A 19,347-nucleotide genomic window follows, 5' to 3' on the forward strand; every position below is an offset into this window, starting at 1 on the left:
ATGGCAGAGCTTGTATATACCTCTGAGTGAACAGACCAACATGTGGAGACGGTGAGACACATGTTTGCACATAAATTACCATGTATGCATGCACATGCACGCACAGGCACCAAACAAAAAACACACAAGGATGGTGAGTATTAGCTACGCATGCAAGCTCACATCCGCTTAGACATTAACTCACATGCACAAACAAGCACAGTTTTACAGACAGACACACGTACCTGTCATTGTAATTCACATGGTCATTCTCTTTATATGAAAGAGACAGGGAATTGTCAGAATGGCAGAAGCTGAGGCCTCATATTAGCCGTGCTGTCAGAGCCAGTGAGCAAAGGATGACATTAACATGAGCGCTCCTGTCCCTTAAAGCTCATGCTGTCTGCATCAAAACAGGAGCCCAGTCAGTGCACGGCTGTACGCTGTGTCCACCAGTCTGCAGTTTAATCATTGAGAAACTGCTTTTATTGCTTACCTATTTACAGGCTGCTTTCGCTGAGAGTTAAGCTATCTTTGTCAGTGTATTGCACTGACAGCAATGTAACCTCCAATTAAGTTAAAGCACCTTCTCTCTCTGCTTGACCAGTTCTCTGTCTTCACTCCTTGGAAAATGAGGATGGGGGGGTTTAACAAGTTTGGCTCACTCTATATCAAATGACAGCCTACAAAACAAATGTGGCATTACAACTGAGTATTAAAATGCCTGACATTTACCAAGGCTCATTTATATGGCTGCCCATACTTACTACAACATACTACTCATTGGCTGCCTCCATTACACTGGGTAGAGCAGGAACGAGAAGGCCAGGGCTGGGCTGAGTTGGGGCTGTGCAAACACAGTGGGGTGAGCCCTTAACGGCCGGTGGGAGGATCGTTCTGTAGATGAATGAACACCTGGATTAATGGGGTCAGTGAGCACCAAGGTGCTGAGGAAGGAGAATCCCAGCCAAGGCAGCCATTTTACATTGTACTTTTACTGCATATCGCATGGGCTGTTTTCCTCTGCTGGTTTTAGAGGGAGCAGCAGGAGGCTCCCAAGGGGGCACAAGAAGCAAATAAAGGACATTTTTGGACCTGTGTACTGTATAGGGCATGAACACTGGGGGTGCTAGTTAAACTGTTATAATTTTATGAACCCTCAGCCATTTCAATGACACGACCCCATAGGTTTATGCTAATGTACAATAATTTCTACAATCGTAAAGAAAGGGTAATAGTATTGACTTTGTCAGGAAAGGAGTTCACCTGAATCCGTAACTACACCTTTCTGATAACATGCATTGAGATGTACTGTCTTCACATCTGGGAGTTTGTTGAGGCCTTAATTTGGCACTAGACAACAATTACTCCTCTCTGAATGTGCTTCACAATGAAAGCTAAACAGGGATGGTGCTGGCCCTTTAAATGGAGCTCTGAGTGCTTGGCAGGCTAATATATAGATGCTAGTGGATGGCAACCTGAAAAATGGTCTTATCTGAAAAGGTCCAGGACAGTTATAAATGAAATAATCACACTGGGCACATTAATCCATGTTCATGCCCTCGGGGGAGACTTCCGTCCACCATTTGATCTGTGTGTGAGTGCATGTATGTGTCCACATGCATATCTCTGTGTATTTGCAAGGAACCAATCCCTTTCATTCATTTTTTTTCTTTTTTCCCGTCCTTCAATCATTTTATTTTAGAGCTAACAGCAAAGGTTTAATTATTTCTGCTGACTTGCTTTTAACCAGGAACTTTAGCAGGGGATATCACACAGGTTCTGTTGCTTGGTCATCTTTCCTGTTTACCATTTAACATTCCTTTATCTCAAATATAAATGACATTAACAGTAACAATAACAGTATTAACAGTTACTGGTAAAACAAAATCGCTCAGGTGACTTCAGAAAAATACATACTGGATTGGTTGACTAAGAGACTGTAATATCCAGGAAGAAAATCAGTCTCTCCTATACACCTTCAGAAATCAATTTGCTGCACTGTGTCATGAATTAATTCAGCTTCTGCTTTGTGTTCAACCAGCCAAGCAACTCCTTTTCATTAGGAAGCTTGAGAGAATAAGACATTCTTCTCATGAACTGTTTCTCATTTCACAGCAAAACCAAGTAAACACAGGAATCCAAATTTGTGAGAGAAAACAAACTAGTTACAATTTATAGTCAACACTGGCATCTACTGGACATGAACACATTGTACCAACCACAGAAGCACTGCTGTTTGTACGCACAACTCTAAATTAATTAAGTTAGTTAATTGAAAGCTGTGCCATGTCCCAAAATAGATAATTGGGTTATATTTGTCATCCAGAAACAAAATCATTCATATAGGAACTTAATGTGTTATAATGTGACTGTACTAATTAATTTCAGTATTGAGCTCTCACTAGTGGATTGCATTTTTCAATCTACTTTGGTATTACAATAGCACAAAATCGCTAAACCTTTCCAATCTTGTGATGCCATTTAGGTCCCAAAATTGTCATGGTAAGCAAATTATAGGGGAACTCAGTAACTTAGTAATGTGTAGTCTCCAAGCCTAAACCAAGATAACTCAAGTGATGTGACTGGAGTTCCCAGAATACATTACACAACTGTTTTCACATATTGTGTAATATCCCCAGTGTATGACAAGTAATTTTACTTTGACATGTACGATTGTGTTGTGTCCCTTTTAGAAAGTCTGTTATTGCATTTCCTCTGATACATCAAGAACATCAGTTAGTATTTGCAAATAATCTAATAAGCATGGACTGCCATAACATACATTTCAAAGTTACACTATTTCACACAATTATCAATACCTCAATGCTCACTATCTCATTATGGGAATGAACAAAGTTGGGTTTATAGATGGATGGATGGATGGATAAATAAATACATTTAGGATCCTCCAAAAAGAGTACCATAGAATGTATTTCAGAAACTGTGATACAAATAAACACCAGAAAGATGACATTGTATTGCATTAATTTAGACTATTAATGGTAAACACGTAATCTACCTGTAATAGTTAACCACTATTGTGTACTGGTACAAGGCAATGCTGCCACCCAGTGAGCACAGGGTATAAGCACATGAAAAATTATGTATACTGTATTGTGAATGGTGGTTTGGGGTTAAAGTGAAGGCTTTTTAATCACAATTCAAGGCGAGAAAGAGCAGACCAACCAATGTTTGGTCAAGTTTGAAGAATGAGATTCTGCTATTTTGCTACTTCTATTGATTTAAACATAAAATCAGTGTCCACACAGCTAGCTGGATGAAAATATAAGCTAATGCAACCCACAGTAGACTTAAAACTGTACATTTGCCTGTATACGTATATATTTACTGTACAGCTTGAATTTGTATTATATGTCATAATGGTGATACTGAGGCTGTGATCCACATTTACACTTTTCTGAAGCTCTCTTTTTTCATTCTGTAATCTTCGTACAACATTTCATAAAACGTTTGGAACAGCTAAAACACTTTTGCCTTAAAACAACACATCATACAAACTAGTTTGTTTTGGCGCATATTTCAACCTGTACCAGTGACATGCACCAACATGTAGGAGCACAAGCTATCTGAGCTCCTTACCCTGTACGACCTCAATAAAAAGAATACGGTCCTTTGGCTACTACACACATCAAAGTCCTACATATGTTTGTGCTCAACAAACAACTTCTTTAGTAGATTTGGGCTTTTACCAACCTTGTCTTAAGATTAACATTAAAGCGTTAAACCCCCATGGTTGTCTGGGATCACAATGCTAATCACTCTTAACTGTCAAGGCTAATAGATGAGCGCGGCCTTTAAAAAGATTATCAAGAATAAATAATACACCAAAGATTTTGCTTTCGCTATATTTAAATCACACACTTTTGTGGTTTAGGTATTTATTTTATTTGTTCTCCTTGACATTACCCTCAACATTCCCAGGAACCTTGGTAAAAGAGGGTGGTAATGCTCTTACAAAGGTTGACCTTGGTGTGCACTGTGACAAAGGTCATGGAATCATGTCATCTATTATTAATTGACTGATGGAATAACAGAGGAGGGTCTGGAAGAATTCGCAATAATTAGGTTGAGAATCAACAAAGTTGAAAGTGGAGCAAAGGCAAATGGGCAATGTGTGTTCATTCAAATGTGTGCTATTCAAATCCCTCTTAGCTAAGCTCACACGCTTACCAAATTTAAATATCTCTGAGGACTAGAAGCAAACATAATGTTGCTTGTCCTCTCTATCTGCGTGTGGCAAGCTGGGGTAATAACTTTGTACCGCTTTGGGAGTTAAGACTATGCTTCTAAATCAGTCAGCTATGTACATTAACCCTGGTCCAATGCAACCAAAATAACCTTTACTCTGTGGACATTTTCCAATTAGGCTGTGGCTGGCCAGCAGATTAAAGCAGGCTGGCCTGGCTACTAGTAAATGGAACTAAATATCAGAGTAACTACCTATAGGGAGTCAAATTGACAAATGATTGTGCTAGTGTGAGTTACAAAAAAAGGAAGAAAAGGGTGGAGAAGAAAAGGAAGAGATGAGAGCAAGGGGAAGATATGGAAGAGATAGAGAATGAATCTGAGCGGAGTGTGTACCGGAGAAGGAAGGGAGGAGGGGAGGTTTGCGGTTGGTGCACTGGTATGTGACGTCAGCGGCTTGTTGGATTGAGGTGCTGTGTCCTGCTGATTTTAATCCTAACTCATTAAGGAACAGAGAGCAAGTGCCTGTGCAAGCCCTCTGGGGAATGAGAGAAAGTGACGAGAGAAGGAAGGGACACTAGACAATCCATCAAGGGAGATAAGTTGAGCTAATTTACGGCTTGAGAGACAGAAGAGGGGAGAAATCAAGCATTTTATTTTTGCTTTTCAGTTGTTTCATGCCTGCTTTTCCCCATTACCCTTTCCCTTGTTAGTCCTAAACCTCTTTACTTACAATCTTAACTTGGGCCTCTTCAAGCATGCCCACAAACGGAATTAACAGGGCCCTGAAGCTACAGTTTGGCCTCATCAACTATGAGAACCGCTACCTGACAGCCGAGGCCTTCGGCTTCAAGGTGAACGCCTCAGGCGTCAGCATGAAGAAGAAACAGATCTGGACCTTAGAGCAGGACGAGCAAGATGGCCAAGTAGTGTTCCTTCGCAGCCACTTGGGACGTTATCTGGCCTCTGACAAAGATGGGAAGATCGCATGTGGGGCGGAGAAGCCTGACCCTGACTGCCGTTTCCTTATTGTGCCTCAATCTGATGGTCGTTGGGCACTGCAGTCAGAGCTTTACCTGCGTTACTTTGGAGGATCAGCTGATTACCTATCCTGCTTTGCCCAAGCCATTGGGGAACAAGAGCTGTGGGCCGTCCATTTGGCTTTACATCCGCAGGCCAGCCTGCTCAGTGTGGCACGTAAGCGCTATGCCCATCTGTCTTCCTCAGATGGAGAGATCTCAGTAGACAGCAACATTCCCTGGGGTGTGGACTCTCTGGTCACCTTGGTATACCTTGATGGCAAGTACAGCCTGAAGACCTGTGACAGCCGTTTCCTCAGCAATGATGGCAAACTGGTAAAGGAGAACACCAATACTACTAGCTTCACACTGGAGCTGAAATCTGGAAAGCTGGCCTTTAAGGACTGTGATGGGAAATATCTGACCCCGGTGGGTCCAACAGGGACACTGCGATCTGGCCGATGTTCCAAGCCTGGAAAAGATGAGCTGTTTGATCTTGAGGAGAGTCATCCACAAGTAGTTTTTCAAGCCGCCAATAAAAGATTTGTCTCGGTCAAACAAGGTAATCAGCCTGTGATTTAGTCTTGAGAGAAAAAGCACATTATCTAAAATTGAATAGTTTCATACAAAAAAAATGGATTGGAGTGCTACACTAACAGTATGATGTTCTCAATCCAGTATTAAGCATTGAGGAACTTTTAAGTGGAATGATTTTTTTTTCATTGGTGAAATTTGATTGTTTGCAAATACATTTTAAAGAAACTTCTATTTAAAATGAGGTGAGGGAAACGTACCTTCATGGTAACAAATAGGCATGAAAACAATATGGCGAACATGTAAGCTAAATTAAGCTAGAACTCCTCCCAAAGGCTCCATGCTGAGTTCACATTTAGGGAAAAGATATTATGAAATAGACTGACAGTAACAGCAATTTTACAATCACAAATCCTTGTGCACTTTATTGTACTAGTGTTAGCACTAGAGAGTAGGTGAGACCATTTTCAGATCCTTTAGAAAGCAGTGCACTATATTTTTGAAAATAGAGTGTACACCCTTTTTTAAATCACTCTTGCTAACCGGTAAGATACAGATTTTGCAATAGTTATCGTCAAGGTACTGTTGATTTCAATTGTCCTCTCAGATTGAATTCTATATTCTGCTTCCTTTCAGTTTTTGTTTCCCCTGCATTTCTCCATTTAATCTATACAAGTTTTTCAAAGCCACTAAAAAAATAAACCAGGATAACTAAAGTCTAGCTCTAGCCTATGTAAAATAAACACAAAGCACAGTAGAGTACACAAGTGCCTTTTGACCAATAACAATAAAGTGCATTTCTGAGTGGAGCAGTACCACTGATGGGGATTTTGGGCAAGTGTTGGCTAAGTGTATTCCAATATCACACTGTATAGTAATGAGGGATTATTAATAACTTTCAATAGCCTGGATTTGTCTAATTGAATCCTGGTTACATTACAGTAACCAAAAAAGCTAATCAACAAAATGTACCAGCTAATGAGAGAGAAAGCCCTGCCTTTCTTGTCTACATGCTGGATCCAGAATGGTTGACAGCCATAATGTGGAGGTAATTGTGGTAATGGGCTTTGTCATTTCCACTGTGTGTCCATTGAAGATTAAGTAGCGTGCAAATGACTTCAGGGCAGATCTGTGCCCCACGGGTGTCAATTACCATCAATGGACTTTAAGCCTTGCAGCTACTCTCTCTTTACCGTCATACATTGAGTGAAGTTCTCCAAATTGTGTGGATCTATGGTCGGCCAGTGTGGCAGTGAGGTGGCAGCAAGAGAGAAAGCTACAGCCAGGCCTTACCAGACAGATGAGTTACAAGGTTTCTTGTCAGCCTGCATGATGTGATCTTCTCTGTCCTGTATAATTATTCACGCAAATAATGTGGGAGGACAGGGAAGCAAATTGTGTTCTGATGCAGCTTTTCAAAGCTTTAAAATTAAATTTAAAATTAAAACAACCAGCAGCCTTATTTAAACGAGCTGTACAGTGCACATGCAATCCTATCGCATATCTAAGGAACAAGGTTCTCAAACTAACTTTAGACTGCAGTCATCATTATGCTTATGCATGACTAAGATTTCTACATTAAAGGTCATCATCAGGGCAATATTTTAACAACCTGGTATTCTATTTTGATAATATAGAGCAAAGAATTACATTTTAACTGTACTGTTTGGCCTTGTGGCAGTTCCATGTTTTTTAAGGAACAAGGCACTGAAAGCTGCTTAGTGGGCCTTGCAGTGCAGATTTGCATTTCACCACTCAGGGAATTACAGCAAGCGAATGAACAGGAAGGGTGGAGGGGGTGACTGTGGGGGATTAGGGTTGTAACAGGCTTAAGAGAAAGGTTGAAGGACATTTCTTTGGCATCTAATTTGAACTACAGCAGACACAGTTCAGTTGTACGTATGTGTCTGTGTATCATCCACCACCTAACCCACTCCACCAGACAGAGTTAATACATGTGGATTAAGTGCATAACACTAGATTGACTGCAAGTGATGCACTCGGGTTTAGTGAACAGACTGGCTGACTAATTTCAAACAAAGTGTGGATGCTATTCTGTGTTGGGTTTAGCTTTACAGTACTTACACACTTGCTTTTGTATGCAAAACAGATCACGAGTTGATCACATAATTTGTTAATTTGTTGAAAAGCTAAATTTCACAAAGCGAGGCATGGGAACATCCACAGCTCACAGATGACTACAAAGCAGGTAAATTGTTTAAAGTGATCCTCTGCCCAAATATTTGTTTTTAATATGAAACACTGAACCAATTCACTTGAAAGGTGAAATAAATTTCCAATAATTACGTGTTTTCATAGTGGGGAGAAAAGACAAAACATCCCAATGTTTCATCCTGCAGTATAATCCAATTCTCCAATCCAACCTGAGCAAAATTTCTGATTTTCTATGATGGAGCAAACACGATCATCACCTTTCAAGTCTAACAAGGATGACTGCTTTACACTTCAAGAATGGATTTCGGAAAACCCAATCAATGTTTCATGAAATTATTAATATCGACATATTAAAAGTTAGCAAACATTGCAATCGAAAAATGTATTTAAAACCTAGGCCAGTTTTCATGATCAATGCCATGACGGTAACGCTGAGAATTGGGTCAATGCATCATCAAATATGTTGGCATTTACTATTGCACTTGGACATGCCCTTATATTATTTGAGGCTTATCTGCACAGCTCTCCAGCCTTGAAGCAACGCTTGCCAAAGCATTGTACTGTACCATAGGATGCAACATTGTAATCTATAATATCTATTTAACAAAGGCAAAATGATGGCTGTCTTTTCTTCCATTTATACCAGGAGTGAGTATTTCAGCCAATCAGGATGTGGAGACAGACATGGAGACCTTCCAGATGGAGATTGATAAGGAGAGCAAAAAGTCTATGTTCAGGACCAATGGCGGATCCTACTGGACTTTAGTGACTCACGGAGAGATCCAGTCCACTGCCACAGAAGTGTAAGTTTTATAGCTTTCAAAGAGGCGTTTTTCTCTATGTTTTCCATTGCCTCTATCTAAACTCTCCATTTTGTTTTTCACAGAGAGGTCAATACAATGTTTGACATTGAGTGGCGAGGACAGAGGGTGGCACTCAAAGCAAGTAATGGAAAGTATGTTTGTACAAAGAAGAATGGGCAGCTCTCAGCAGTCAGCGATACAGTGGGTAAGTCTTTTCAGGCAAGCCATTTGAGATTCAATGCTGTGCCACGGTACATATTATTGCACAAGAGATGAACAATAGACTATTTGTCCTTCATTGCAGGTGATGATGAATTATTCCTGATGAAACTCATCAACCGCCCTATGTTGATCCTTCGTGGAGAGAATGGCTTTGTGTGTCACCACAAGAACTCCAACACTCTGAACGCAAATCGATCCGTCTATGATATTTTCTCATTGATCTTCAACGATGGCGCCTACAATGTAAAAAGTCAGTGTTTTCATGTGTGCACAACATACTACATTTCTGCATAACAATAAGGGCTGTCACGATCATGTTGTCAATTTCAATGGCTGCTATCGAAATTATGCGATCATTGGCAAAATAGTTGTAGTTGCATAAAATAGATTTATTTTAAATAGCTTATTCTAAAACTGTTGTGTAGAACAAGCCATTATAATGTAACAAAAATGTGGTTCAAGACATTTATTAATGTAGGATGTTTAATATAAGCTGAAACAGAAGAACCTGGCCAACAGCAGTAAGCTCTAGACAATCAAGCTCTCTTTTTCCATGTTTTTGGTCCTGACATTGGAACCTTGGACCGTGGAGACACTTTATTTACCCAGCGGATGAATATGCACCTAATTCACTTTCTATTTGTTGTCACATTCCTAACACTGGCTTTAAATTCCCTTGATTATGGAATCCAACTATTATGCAAAATGATCGCGGTCAGCTCAAATGATCGGAATCAGGCGATTATGTACGTAATAACTGTGACAGGCCCAATAACAACCAATATATCTATATCCTGTTTTAATAGATATTTATCATTACTCAATCAATAATCAATAATCCACTGATATCCCTATGCAGGTGTCAATGGAAAGTTCTGGTACGTCTCTAGCAGTGGTCTAGTGTGCACAGATGGAGAAAAGCCAGAAGACTTTTTCCTTGAGTTCCTGGAACATGGACGCGTTGCCATCAAGGGGTCTGATGGCAAGTACCTTCGTGGAGACCAGGGAGGTACGCTTATGGGTCATGGTACAACCGTTGATGTATCTTCTCTTTGGGAGTATTGATCCCTTTCAATCAAGGTCCTCAAAGAGGGAGCAAGAAGGCGGGGTGCAGGACCCACTTCTATCAAATGAAGCAGACTGACTGGGTAAAAAAATTCTGCCTGTTTTTTATACTAGCTGCCTGTTCCCATGTTTTTCTTTTAGTTTTTTTTTTCAAGAAGAGAACACATATATATATATATATATATATATATATATATATATATATATATATATATGTGTGTGTGTTTGGTTTTGGTTTTTATTGTACATGTTAAATGTTTTGTCTTTCAAATGACAATGCCAACATCAAACAACACATACATGTGTGAGAACATATAATTTCACAAATACAGAATAAGACAGCGGCTGTCCCAATTTTTTCAGCTACACTTTGTTCAATATAGGTACGGTGACAAACAAATATCTTTGAGGGCAGCCACACTGATAAGTCACTGAACAAAGAGAGTTGCTGCAATAACTTGTTGTGATGCTGCCTAAAGGACTAAAGGAGCATTTAGTCCTTCTGCTGCTGATTTTCACTGCCTAAATATATCTCCAAAAGCTGAAAAAAACTTTGACGATTTCTCTGTCTATCAAAACTGAAACAAATCTGGCAGAGAAGGACACCTCACCCCTGAACATTCACACACTAACTAAATATTAATGAAAAACAAACGATGGATCAGTGTGGCTGCATTCTTGGGTTTACTAAAAAAAAAAACAGGGATACTCATTTATAGACACAACATTAACTTTATTTGGTCTAGGTGACTAGACCTAAGTCAACTATGTTTATCAGGATCATACTTCTGTAACCTCTGTCAACAATCCCACTGCATTTGTTTACAGCTTTTAAATGATTTCAATACTTTGACATGTTCTATAAGAACAGTGTGGTCATTGACGTCACTCTAAGCAATGGTAATGCACCACTGTCTTCAAAGACAATGGCTGGTGCCAATGGTGTTTTCATTTTTCTTAATGGACCATTAACAGCTTCCAGCACAATATGAAGTAAATGAAGTGGACTGGAGCAAATAGACTATTATCTCAGGCACCTCTGCAATGCTGAGCAATGTACAGTAAATCCAAAGAGGACTTGCAAACACTGAAATAAGTTGTGTGTAACACAATATAGAAATACAGAGATCAGACATGTTTAGGAACAAATGATATCAGTAGAGATTTTATATATCCATATCAGGCACAAGCAAGAAACCAAAGGGGGAGCACATTTAAAGCATTTGATGGACTATACATCATTTTTAATGTACCAGGTATGAACTCAGAAAGTGCTTCTCTGGTGTTCTGCCTCGGGGCCTTAAACCATACTGAACTCTACATCCCTTTATACGCTGTTCTCATGTTCAGAGTTGGGTGGTATGATTAGAAAATGTAAAGGATTTAGTTATTACATTAGGCCATTACAACAGTGGCATCCCATAAGACATCATGCAGAAGCAAATGTGTTCGAATACAAATCCTAAAATAATTCCAGTTTTTTTCCATCTGTTTTCCCAGAGTCAGATGAGAAGATGTAGTGAATTTCATTTGTGAAGTGAGTGCTCTGTGCAGCTCTTTGCCCAGTGGTTGTTAGTCAAACCCAGCTCCAATGTGGCAACAAACTGCTTCAGACAGCTTTGGAGTTGTTGGAAAAATTGTTTAACTTTTTACAAAGCGGGAATATATGTCTTCCCACTGGACAAAACAGCAAACAACTCTATTTCACAAAATGCTGGAGTGTTCCTTTAACTAACCTACCCAACACTGCTTTTGTCGAATGTGATCAGTAGCTTCTAGTTGACCCTTAGCCAGCACAAACCTTTTAAGGAGGAACTTTTTTGTATTTTGATCTCACAGGACTCACTGAATTGATTACTCCTGAAACCCATTAAAGGGCACAAGCTGCTCAGACTTTATTGGCATGGATGTTGGTGTGCAGTACAACCTGAACCTGTATACAATTTATCCTACAGATTTTTTGTCAGTTATTTCCCAGGAAGATATAACATCTGAAATAGTTCAAGTGTAATGTCTAAATCAATGGTTTTGTGATGTGTGCAATTTGCAATTTATAGAGAAATTTTAGAAAGCAAGGTCTAACATGCTTGGTCATCTATGCATCCTGTATCAGCTCTTTAGAGCCTCCAGCTATATTTTAGAATGTATTTAATATATATAGATGTGTATTGTGTCACTATATTTTCGTTTTCTGATATGATTTTTGAAAATGTTGATGACAATAAAAACTTGACAATATTTTTGTTGACTTTGGGACTAGCATTTTGCCAAACTATGAAAATATGAGTTAAATGCGTTATTCAGTAGTTCAGATGGTAGAGAGAGTTTGCCAAACATTGTAGAGTTAGTGGTTAAAAACCCTGGCCTCGTTTGGACAAAAGTATCTGCCAAATTATTGTTATGTAATCTTCTTCTTCTTCTCATATTCAAAATATAAGCCTTTCCCACAGGGCAAAAAAAAAAAAAAGTGTAATTATTAAAAGATGACTAAATGATAACTATGTTCAATCTAGGTGTGCTGGCTCCAGGGTCCTGATATAGTGCATGCTGGCACACTGCGGGACATAAATGGAACTGAGGTATCATTAATTGCTTTTCCTGCTACCGTATGATGGGTCACAATGTCTGCTTTATGTGTAGATGAGCCCAGTATCTGGTTAAAATAAACTCAGTATATGGCCTTACCTTTGTCAAGAAAATAATTCAAAAACGATGGTATTAATTGCAAAATGCTAAAATGTACTCTTGGCAGCTGTTTTCCAACCACAATACAGTCCAACCTTGTCAGCATTCATCCATAAATAAAAGGCAGAGAGGACTCTGAACATTGTGGTATTGCTAAGAAGATGTTCCCACTCACTACACTGGGTGGCAGTGTGTACCTCTCTTAGTTCATTCTCTGTTACAGTAAATAGTCAGTGACAAGTGCTGTGAAAGTAACATATCCTGCTGCAATCACGACAAGCCCAACACCTGTTAGCAATCCCCCACACTGCAAACGACTTCCTGTCATCTATTAATACACTTTCAACAACACCTAGTTTTAAACTGGAACTGGCATCAGCTGTCACTATATGAACTAAAGAGAACAAGACATGATTTAACAGTATGTATAGGAATTCTTTCAGGTTCCTAGCTATTACCTTCGGTTTTATAGTGTTGTTTATCCACAACAAAGCATGGTATTCATTTCTAAGAATTTCAGTTGCCTCTCTTGAAAACACACACACACACACACACACACACACACACACACACACATAGTGCGTCTAACTATCTTTGTGGGGACCCGTCATTGACATAATGCATTCCCTAGCCCCTTACCCTAACCTTAACCATCACAACTAAATGCCTAACCTTAACCCATACCCTCACCCTAACCATAACCTAATTCTAACCCTAATACTAAAACCAAGTCTTAACCCTGAAAGAGCCCTTTAAAGTCTTGGGGTCCAGCATTTTGGCCCCACAAAGCTGTCCGGACCCCACAAGTATACTGTATTCCCGGTTTTTGGACCCCACGAACATAGTTAAACAAGAACCCCCCCACACACACACACACACACACACACACACACACACACACACACTCTAAACTGTCTGAAGCCCAACACATTTCACATTGACACTTTGCCTGCTCTTGTTTAATTCTATAATTACACTGGCAACAGTTTTCTTTGAGCATCACAGCCCATAATTACTCTGCTCACTAGCCCTGATCACTACACATACTCACTGAACTGGAGATGTTTTAACAGATTAAATTACCTTTACGTAAGATAGACTCTGCTTTTGGTGAAGCATTTTAACTGTGCAATGTCTGCAATAAGAATGAGAGTGCCAAATAATTTAGCAAAGCAAACAAAGAAACTAAATGAACTGAATAAAATGTTTTCATTGCAAGTAACCAAGTAATCGACCTTTCTGACCTGAGTTTCCCCTTCTGTCTGACTGTGTGTGAACCAGAAAACTGTCGATCTTTGGTGAGAATGGATGGCTCGGTGAATAGGTCTTAACTGGCACTGTTTTTTCCCCTCTGTGTGCTGTACTGCAACACTGACTAGGTTTGCTTGCAGCCAATGTTGACTAGACAAACACTACTAAAATGGAGTTATTTGTGCTACGTCCAGCTCAAACATGAGAAAGAAATCCAATTCTGTTCCCTTGGAGATTAAAGTCAATTGCTTGTTTTAAACACATGGACAAGAGACCCCCTAAGCTTTTGTGTGAATCAAGTTAAAATGAAGTTAAGCTATAACCTTGGATCAGTCACGATATTCCAGTAAAACACACACAGATAAACACAAATAAGTACACAGAATGGCAGTGTATACACAAGCATCAGTGTAGATTCACTTTGGTGCTGGACAGTTGTTTGATTTTTATGTCTTTGAATAAGACATCTTTTCAGAGGGAGAGGGGAAGAGTCACCAAATTCAGGCCCGGCCTAAGACTAGTGAAAACAAGCAATCGTGATGGTGTATGATATAACACACATTCAGCAACACAATATAAAATGTATTTAATCTTACATAGATGAAGAAGAGTACTCCAGCGATATAGCACTGGATTGCTATAACATTGTGGGATTCACAATGGGCAGTGAAATATGAAAAAAGGATCAAAATCAATTCAGTAGAACAGCAACAGCAACCATCTTTTTATTCCATGCATTCTTCTTCTTGTTTAAACCTTGCGCCTACATTAATCACTGCCAACAGTTCGGTCTCAAATTCAAGTGTGTTATGCTAGCAGCGGCTAATGTAGCCTTGAGCCGCTAGCCTCAGCTCACTTCTTTCTATCTCCACGTTCCCAAATTCTTTTCATTTTCAAACTCAAGTGACATCACGTGAGGCAATTCATCAGATATGCAGCTCCCAGTCAAGCCACAAAATGCTTTATACAACTTTATTTTATTTTTTTAAGCATGCTGTAGCTCTTCTCTTAAGAACTGTTAAGTGTTGGGGATGTCCCTAATATCTACAGCAAACCAGTGGTGGAAAGACACCAAGTACATTTCCTATTTCCATTTTGTGCTACTTTATACTTCTACTCCACAACATTTTAGATTAATAATACAAAATATAATCAAATAAATGATCATGTGTTATTATAGTTTAGGATAAGAAAATACTTTATTAGACCCCGCGGCGTAATTCACAAGCTATCCAGCAACATATAAAGTCATTCCAATTATCCCCACTTTTACCAGCTGAAACATTAAAGTGATATACACATTAATGGATCAATAATCATAATCCAATAATATAATATACTGTTACATTATTTCTCAAATGGGCCATTTTGCATTATTAGTACTTTTACTTTTAGTAGTCCTACTTCAAGTATATTTTGATGCTAATACATTTATACGTTTTTACTTAGGTAACAGAGTGTTTTACTGAAATAAAAGATCTGAGAACTTTTACCACTGAGGATTACTGTACCAATTTTTAAATCTGGAAATAAATTTGACCCAATATATTGAGACATACAGTATGTGTAATTGGCATCTGGACAAGTTATTCTGCAACATTCTTAACATCCAATTTCAAAACGTCCTCTTCAACATCATGTCATCAGCAAAAGTCAGACTGGTTTTAAACCAAATTATCAAACAACAAACCACACCTTCACTGTTCAGATGTCCCTGGTCTCCATCTGTAAGATACTCTCAAAAACTGATGAGTACCTAATGCTGCTGGCCAAATCTAAAAAGGCATTAGAACAACAGCTGTATTGTTACAAATATTATATTGCCAGACCTGGACTTAGGCCGTGAATCTGGAAAGCAAGACCATCATTTTCAAGAAAAAGGCCGAAATCACAATAATTTTACAACATAACTACATATTAATGAATGGAAATGCATCATTCCTTTTTAAAAGCTTTCAAAGACAAAGGAACAACGACTTTCTATGCCATAAAACAAGTTTGACACATACCTAACCTAAACCTGGCTACAAATATTCAAATCCATAACTGAACTATTTTGCTATACTGTATATAGTAGTGATGTGTGAAAACACCCTGACAAAAAAGGCAATTATTAACACCCAACTGAAACATTGCAAGCTGAAGAGTCCACAGAAACACAACACACAACAGATGCCGTGCTGAAATAGACCAATTGGCACTTTTAATTAGGACCTAAAAAAGAGCAATACCACTACTACAAACACCTTAAAGCCAATGAGCCCAGCTCATAACCATAACAATGAAAATGGAAAGAAAGTGAAAACAAGTCCTCTTGAGGCTCAGCTCATTGACAGTGCAAGGACTCAGCACATACCTCACACAAAGCACACCAATCAAATTACAGCCAAATAGAAGGAACGGTACATCAAAAACTGGAGATTCATTTCCAACCTTGAAGTGAAGTTAAAAGTTATTTAGCATTTACCAGCTTACCAAAGGCAGATTAGCTGGGCACTGTGAGCAACTGAGAGACACATTAATGATCCCAATTAGTGATAGACCGATTAATCGGTTGGCCATTTAATCGTACTGATTAATGCCATTTTAAGATCATCTGCATCGGTCAATGCCTGCGAACACAAGGCCGATTAACAAAAAGTGTCTCCAGACACTTTTGCAGGCAGCTTTGTCAGTGTGGCTGCTGTAAAACGATGTAGAGCTCAACCTTGTGTCAGTTTCGCCATTTTAAGGGCAGATGTCAGCCTCATGGTAGAAAGCCTTCAACCAGCTCAACTAGCTTACAGGGCTCAAACTATTGTATTGGCAAGTCCAGCCCCCACTCCTACTCCTGACCAGTAACACATTTATCAAATTTGTCATTTGGGATGGTTGTGGGACAGGAAGTAAGTGTAACTGTGAAGCCTTTTAGGGATTGTCCACATGACAATGGAATGTTTTGAAAACGTTTTTCCTTTGCATTTTCAAAACTATACTGCGAGTTACATCCTACAACTATCTGAAAAAACTGAGTTAGTGATCTATAAAATGCATCAGATTAGCTGCGGGAGAAAGTCACAGTTGTAGCACAACATGCAAACAGAAAAACAGAACAATACCAGCAAGACAAACCTCAAACAACATGTCCACTAGTTCAATCGTACCGTACCTGTGCACTTGTAATATGTTATGAGACCTATGTGCTTCAAACTTGATCTTGTGACCGAGCACCGAGTTACTTTACACTAAGCAAAAGCCAATTCAATGATCCTCTGCAGAACTTTGTTCATTTAAGAGACAGACATGGTTTTAAGCAATATTGTAAAGTCTGCAAAATAAGATGCAAACATACACAGGTCACTAATGTTCTTGGTGAAAAGAGATATTCAAGAGCACTTCAAAAGATAACATAATGGGACTGGGACTCAACCACTCAACACATCATAGCATTTCAATGCTGCTTTCCACCTAAAATGGCATTTTAGTTTTGAATGAAACATTTGCCAATTTACACAGGTGCAGTGAAGATGCAATCTTACTGTACATATTTTGAATAGTTCTGTTTATTTGATGGGAAATAAAATAGCTACATTTGTAAAACATTGTGTTGTGTGCAGTCTATATTTTTGCAACTTAATAAATAAAAAATATATATAAAATCTTCACAGTCTGTGTCTATAAGAGATCAATCTCTGTTGGTTAAATAACAATCAAGAGATGAAATAATGTTAAATAATATACTTACAACATTACTCTGATAAAAGTATCATAATCATGATGGATTCTCCCACAGATAGAATAGATAGATAGATAGATAGATAGATAGATAGATAGATAGATAGATAGATAGATAGATAGAAAGTAATTACATTAATTATATCTCAATGCACGGTTTATTCATTGCAATGTGCCCTTTTGATTTCCCTTCATGTCACAGCAGATGCATTTGTGGAAACTGAAAGGCAATTCAACTACAAATAGGCTGCACAATGTTTGATGCATCAGAAAATTGCAGTGATCCAGCAGAACCTATCCATTTCCCACCCTACAATTTCCCTCTCCTTGATGTTTGATGTACATGGATAAAAGTATGCTTGTCTATAAAAAATGACCACAACATAACATGCCAGAAGTAATTCTAACTTTATCTACCTATTTCTGACTAAAAATGGCAACCTGTATGGAAGAGAGTTGGCGATGTCCTACTTTTTATCGACTGAGAACATCTGGGATGGCTGACAAGGCTTTAACATTGTGTTCTCATTTGTGAGCTCAGCTGTCTTTACATACTACAGGTTTAGGAAAAGACAGTGGGAAATCACACTTTAATTATGGTGCAGAGTACACAAGATTACAAATTCAACTAATCCACTTGAATTAGGAACAGATCGAAGTTAGTGCCATTAACAATGACTGCAGATACAGATGTTACAGGTTCCATTTAACATGATTTCCCACTTTAATACATATATAATATAATATACAGTGTGCACCAACAACCACCAGGTGCTTCTGCAGAGGCTCCACACAGAGCTTTTGCCGTAGCCTACGTAAGTGGCCTGGTGTTTATACACCAGGGGGGGGGGGGGTGTTAGAGTGAGGGAGGAGAGAGAGAGTGACGGTGATTAGCTTCGGAGCGAGTACTAACTCTAGAGTCATAGTGAGAGAAAAAAAGTGTCTCCCCTGTGCTTTCTGACCAAGGTGAGACATCTTTAGCAGGAAAAGTTAACCATCTCCTTGATTTCATGTTGTTTATGGAGAAGGAGAACCAGGTAATGAGTCGGAGGAAATGCAACGCTACCAAGCCACGGCCGAGAGACGTGCGTCGCCGCGACATTTAGTTACATTTTTCGAGAGGTGCACGTCAGGCTACGGCGTAGGGTCCGGCGTAGACGCAGAGGGGTCTTCGGGGGTACGCCGTCGATTCGGCGCAGAAGCATAAAACGGCCTTTAGATAGCCGTGAACTTTTTTTTGGGTGTTGTCTTTGTTTTTGTCTTGGGACCTGGACCCTTCCGCTGTGTGTTTTGACTTCATCAAAGTTAATTGTAACATTGTGGTCACCTAAAAATGTCTTGTTCAGCATTAGGTTGCACTAGTCTCGCATTGCCAGACCTTCCTCCACAGCGTTGCGGAGGAAGGTCTGGCTAGGACACACAGCATTCCTGGATGGAAGAAAAACGTGCTCTGGTTTATTGGCATTTCTCTAAACCAATCACAATCGTCTTGCAATGCGTCTTTGTGCAACAGAAAACTCAGATTGGACAGATAGTCTAGCTAGCTGTCTTGATTTACCCTGCAAAGATCTGAGGAGCAGTTAACCATAGTCATGCCATCACAAAAAAGGCGGAAGGTATCGGACATCCGAAAACGGACAGCTGAAAAGAGTGACATCCGGCGGAATTTCCGGCAGAATGAGAGCAATCCC

The 19,347-nt window shown here is 39.3% G+C and overlaps 1 protein-coding gene across 1 annotated transcript; it reads left to right on the plus strand.

The window, feature by feature from the left end:
* The first annotated feature begins 4,676 nt into the window (after positions 1-4,676).
* On the plus strand, positions 4,677-12,244 carry fscn2a (fascin actin-bundling protein 2a, retinal). Its single transcript, XM_031313008.2, has 6 exons — positions 4,677-5,769; positions 8,563-8,719; positions 8,803-8,924; positions 9,024-9,191; positions 9,801-10,179; positions 10,236-12,244. Exons 1-5 carry the CDS (start codon positions 4,947-4,949, stop codon positions 10,004-10,006), a joined length of 1,476 nt encoding a protein of 491 aa, XP_031168868.1. The 5' UTR covers positions 4,677-4,946; the 3' UTR covers positions 10,007-10,179; positions 10,236-12,244.
* The last annotated feature ends 7,103 nt before the right edge of the window (positions 12,245-19,347 follow it).

This window comes from Sander lucioperca, chromosome 21 (genome assembly GCF_008315115.2).
Source record: "Sander lucioperca isolate FBNREF2018 chromosome 21, SLUC_FBN_1.2, whole genome shotgun sequence".
Lineage (NCBI taxonomy): Eukaryota > Metazoa > Chordata > Actinopteri > Perciformes > Percidae > Sander > Sander lucioperca.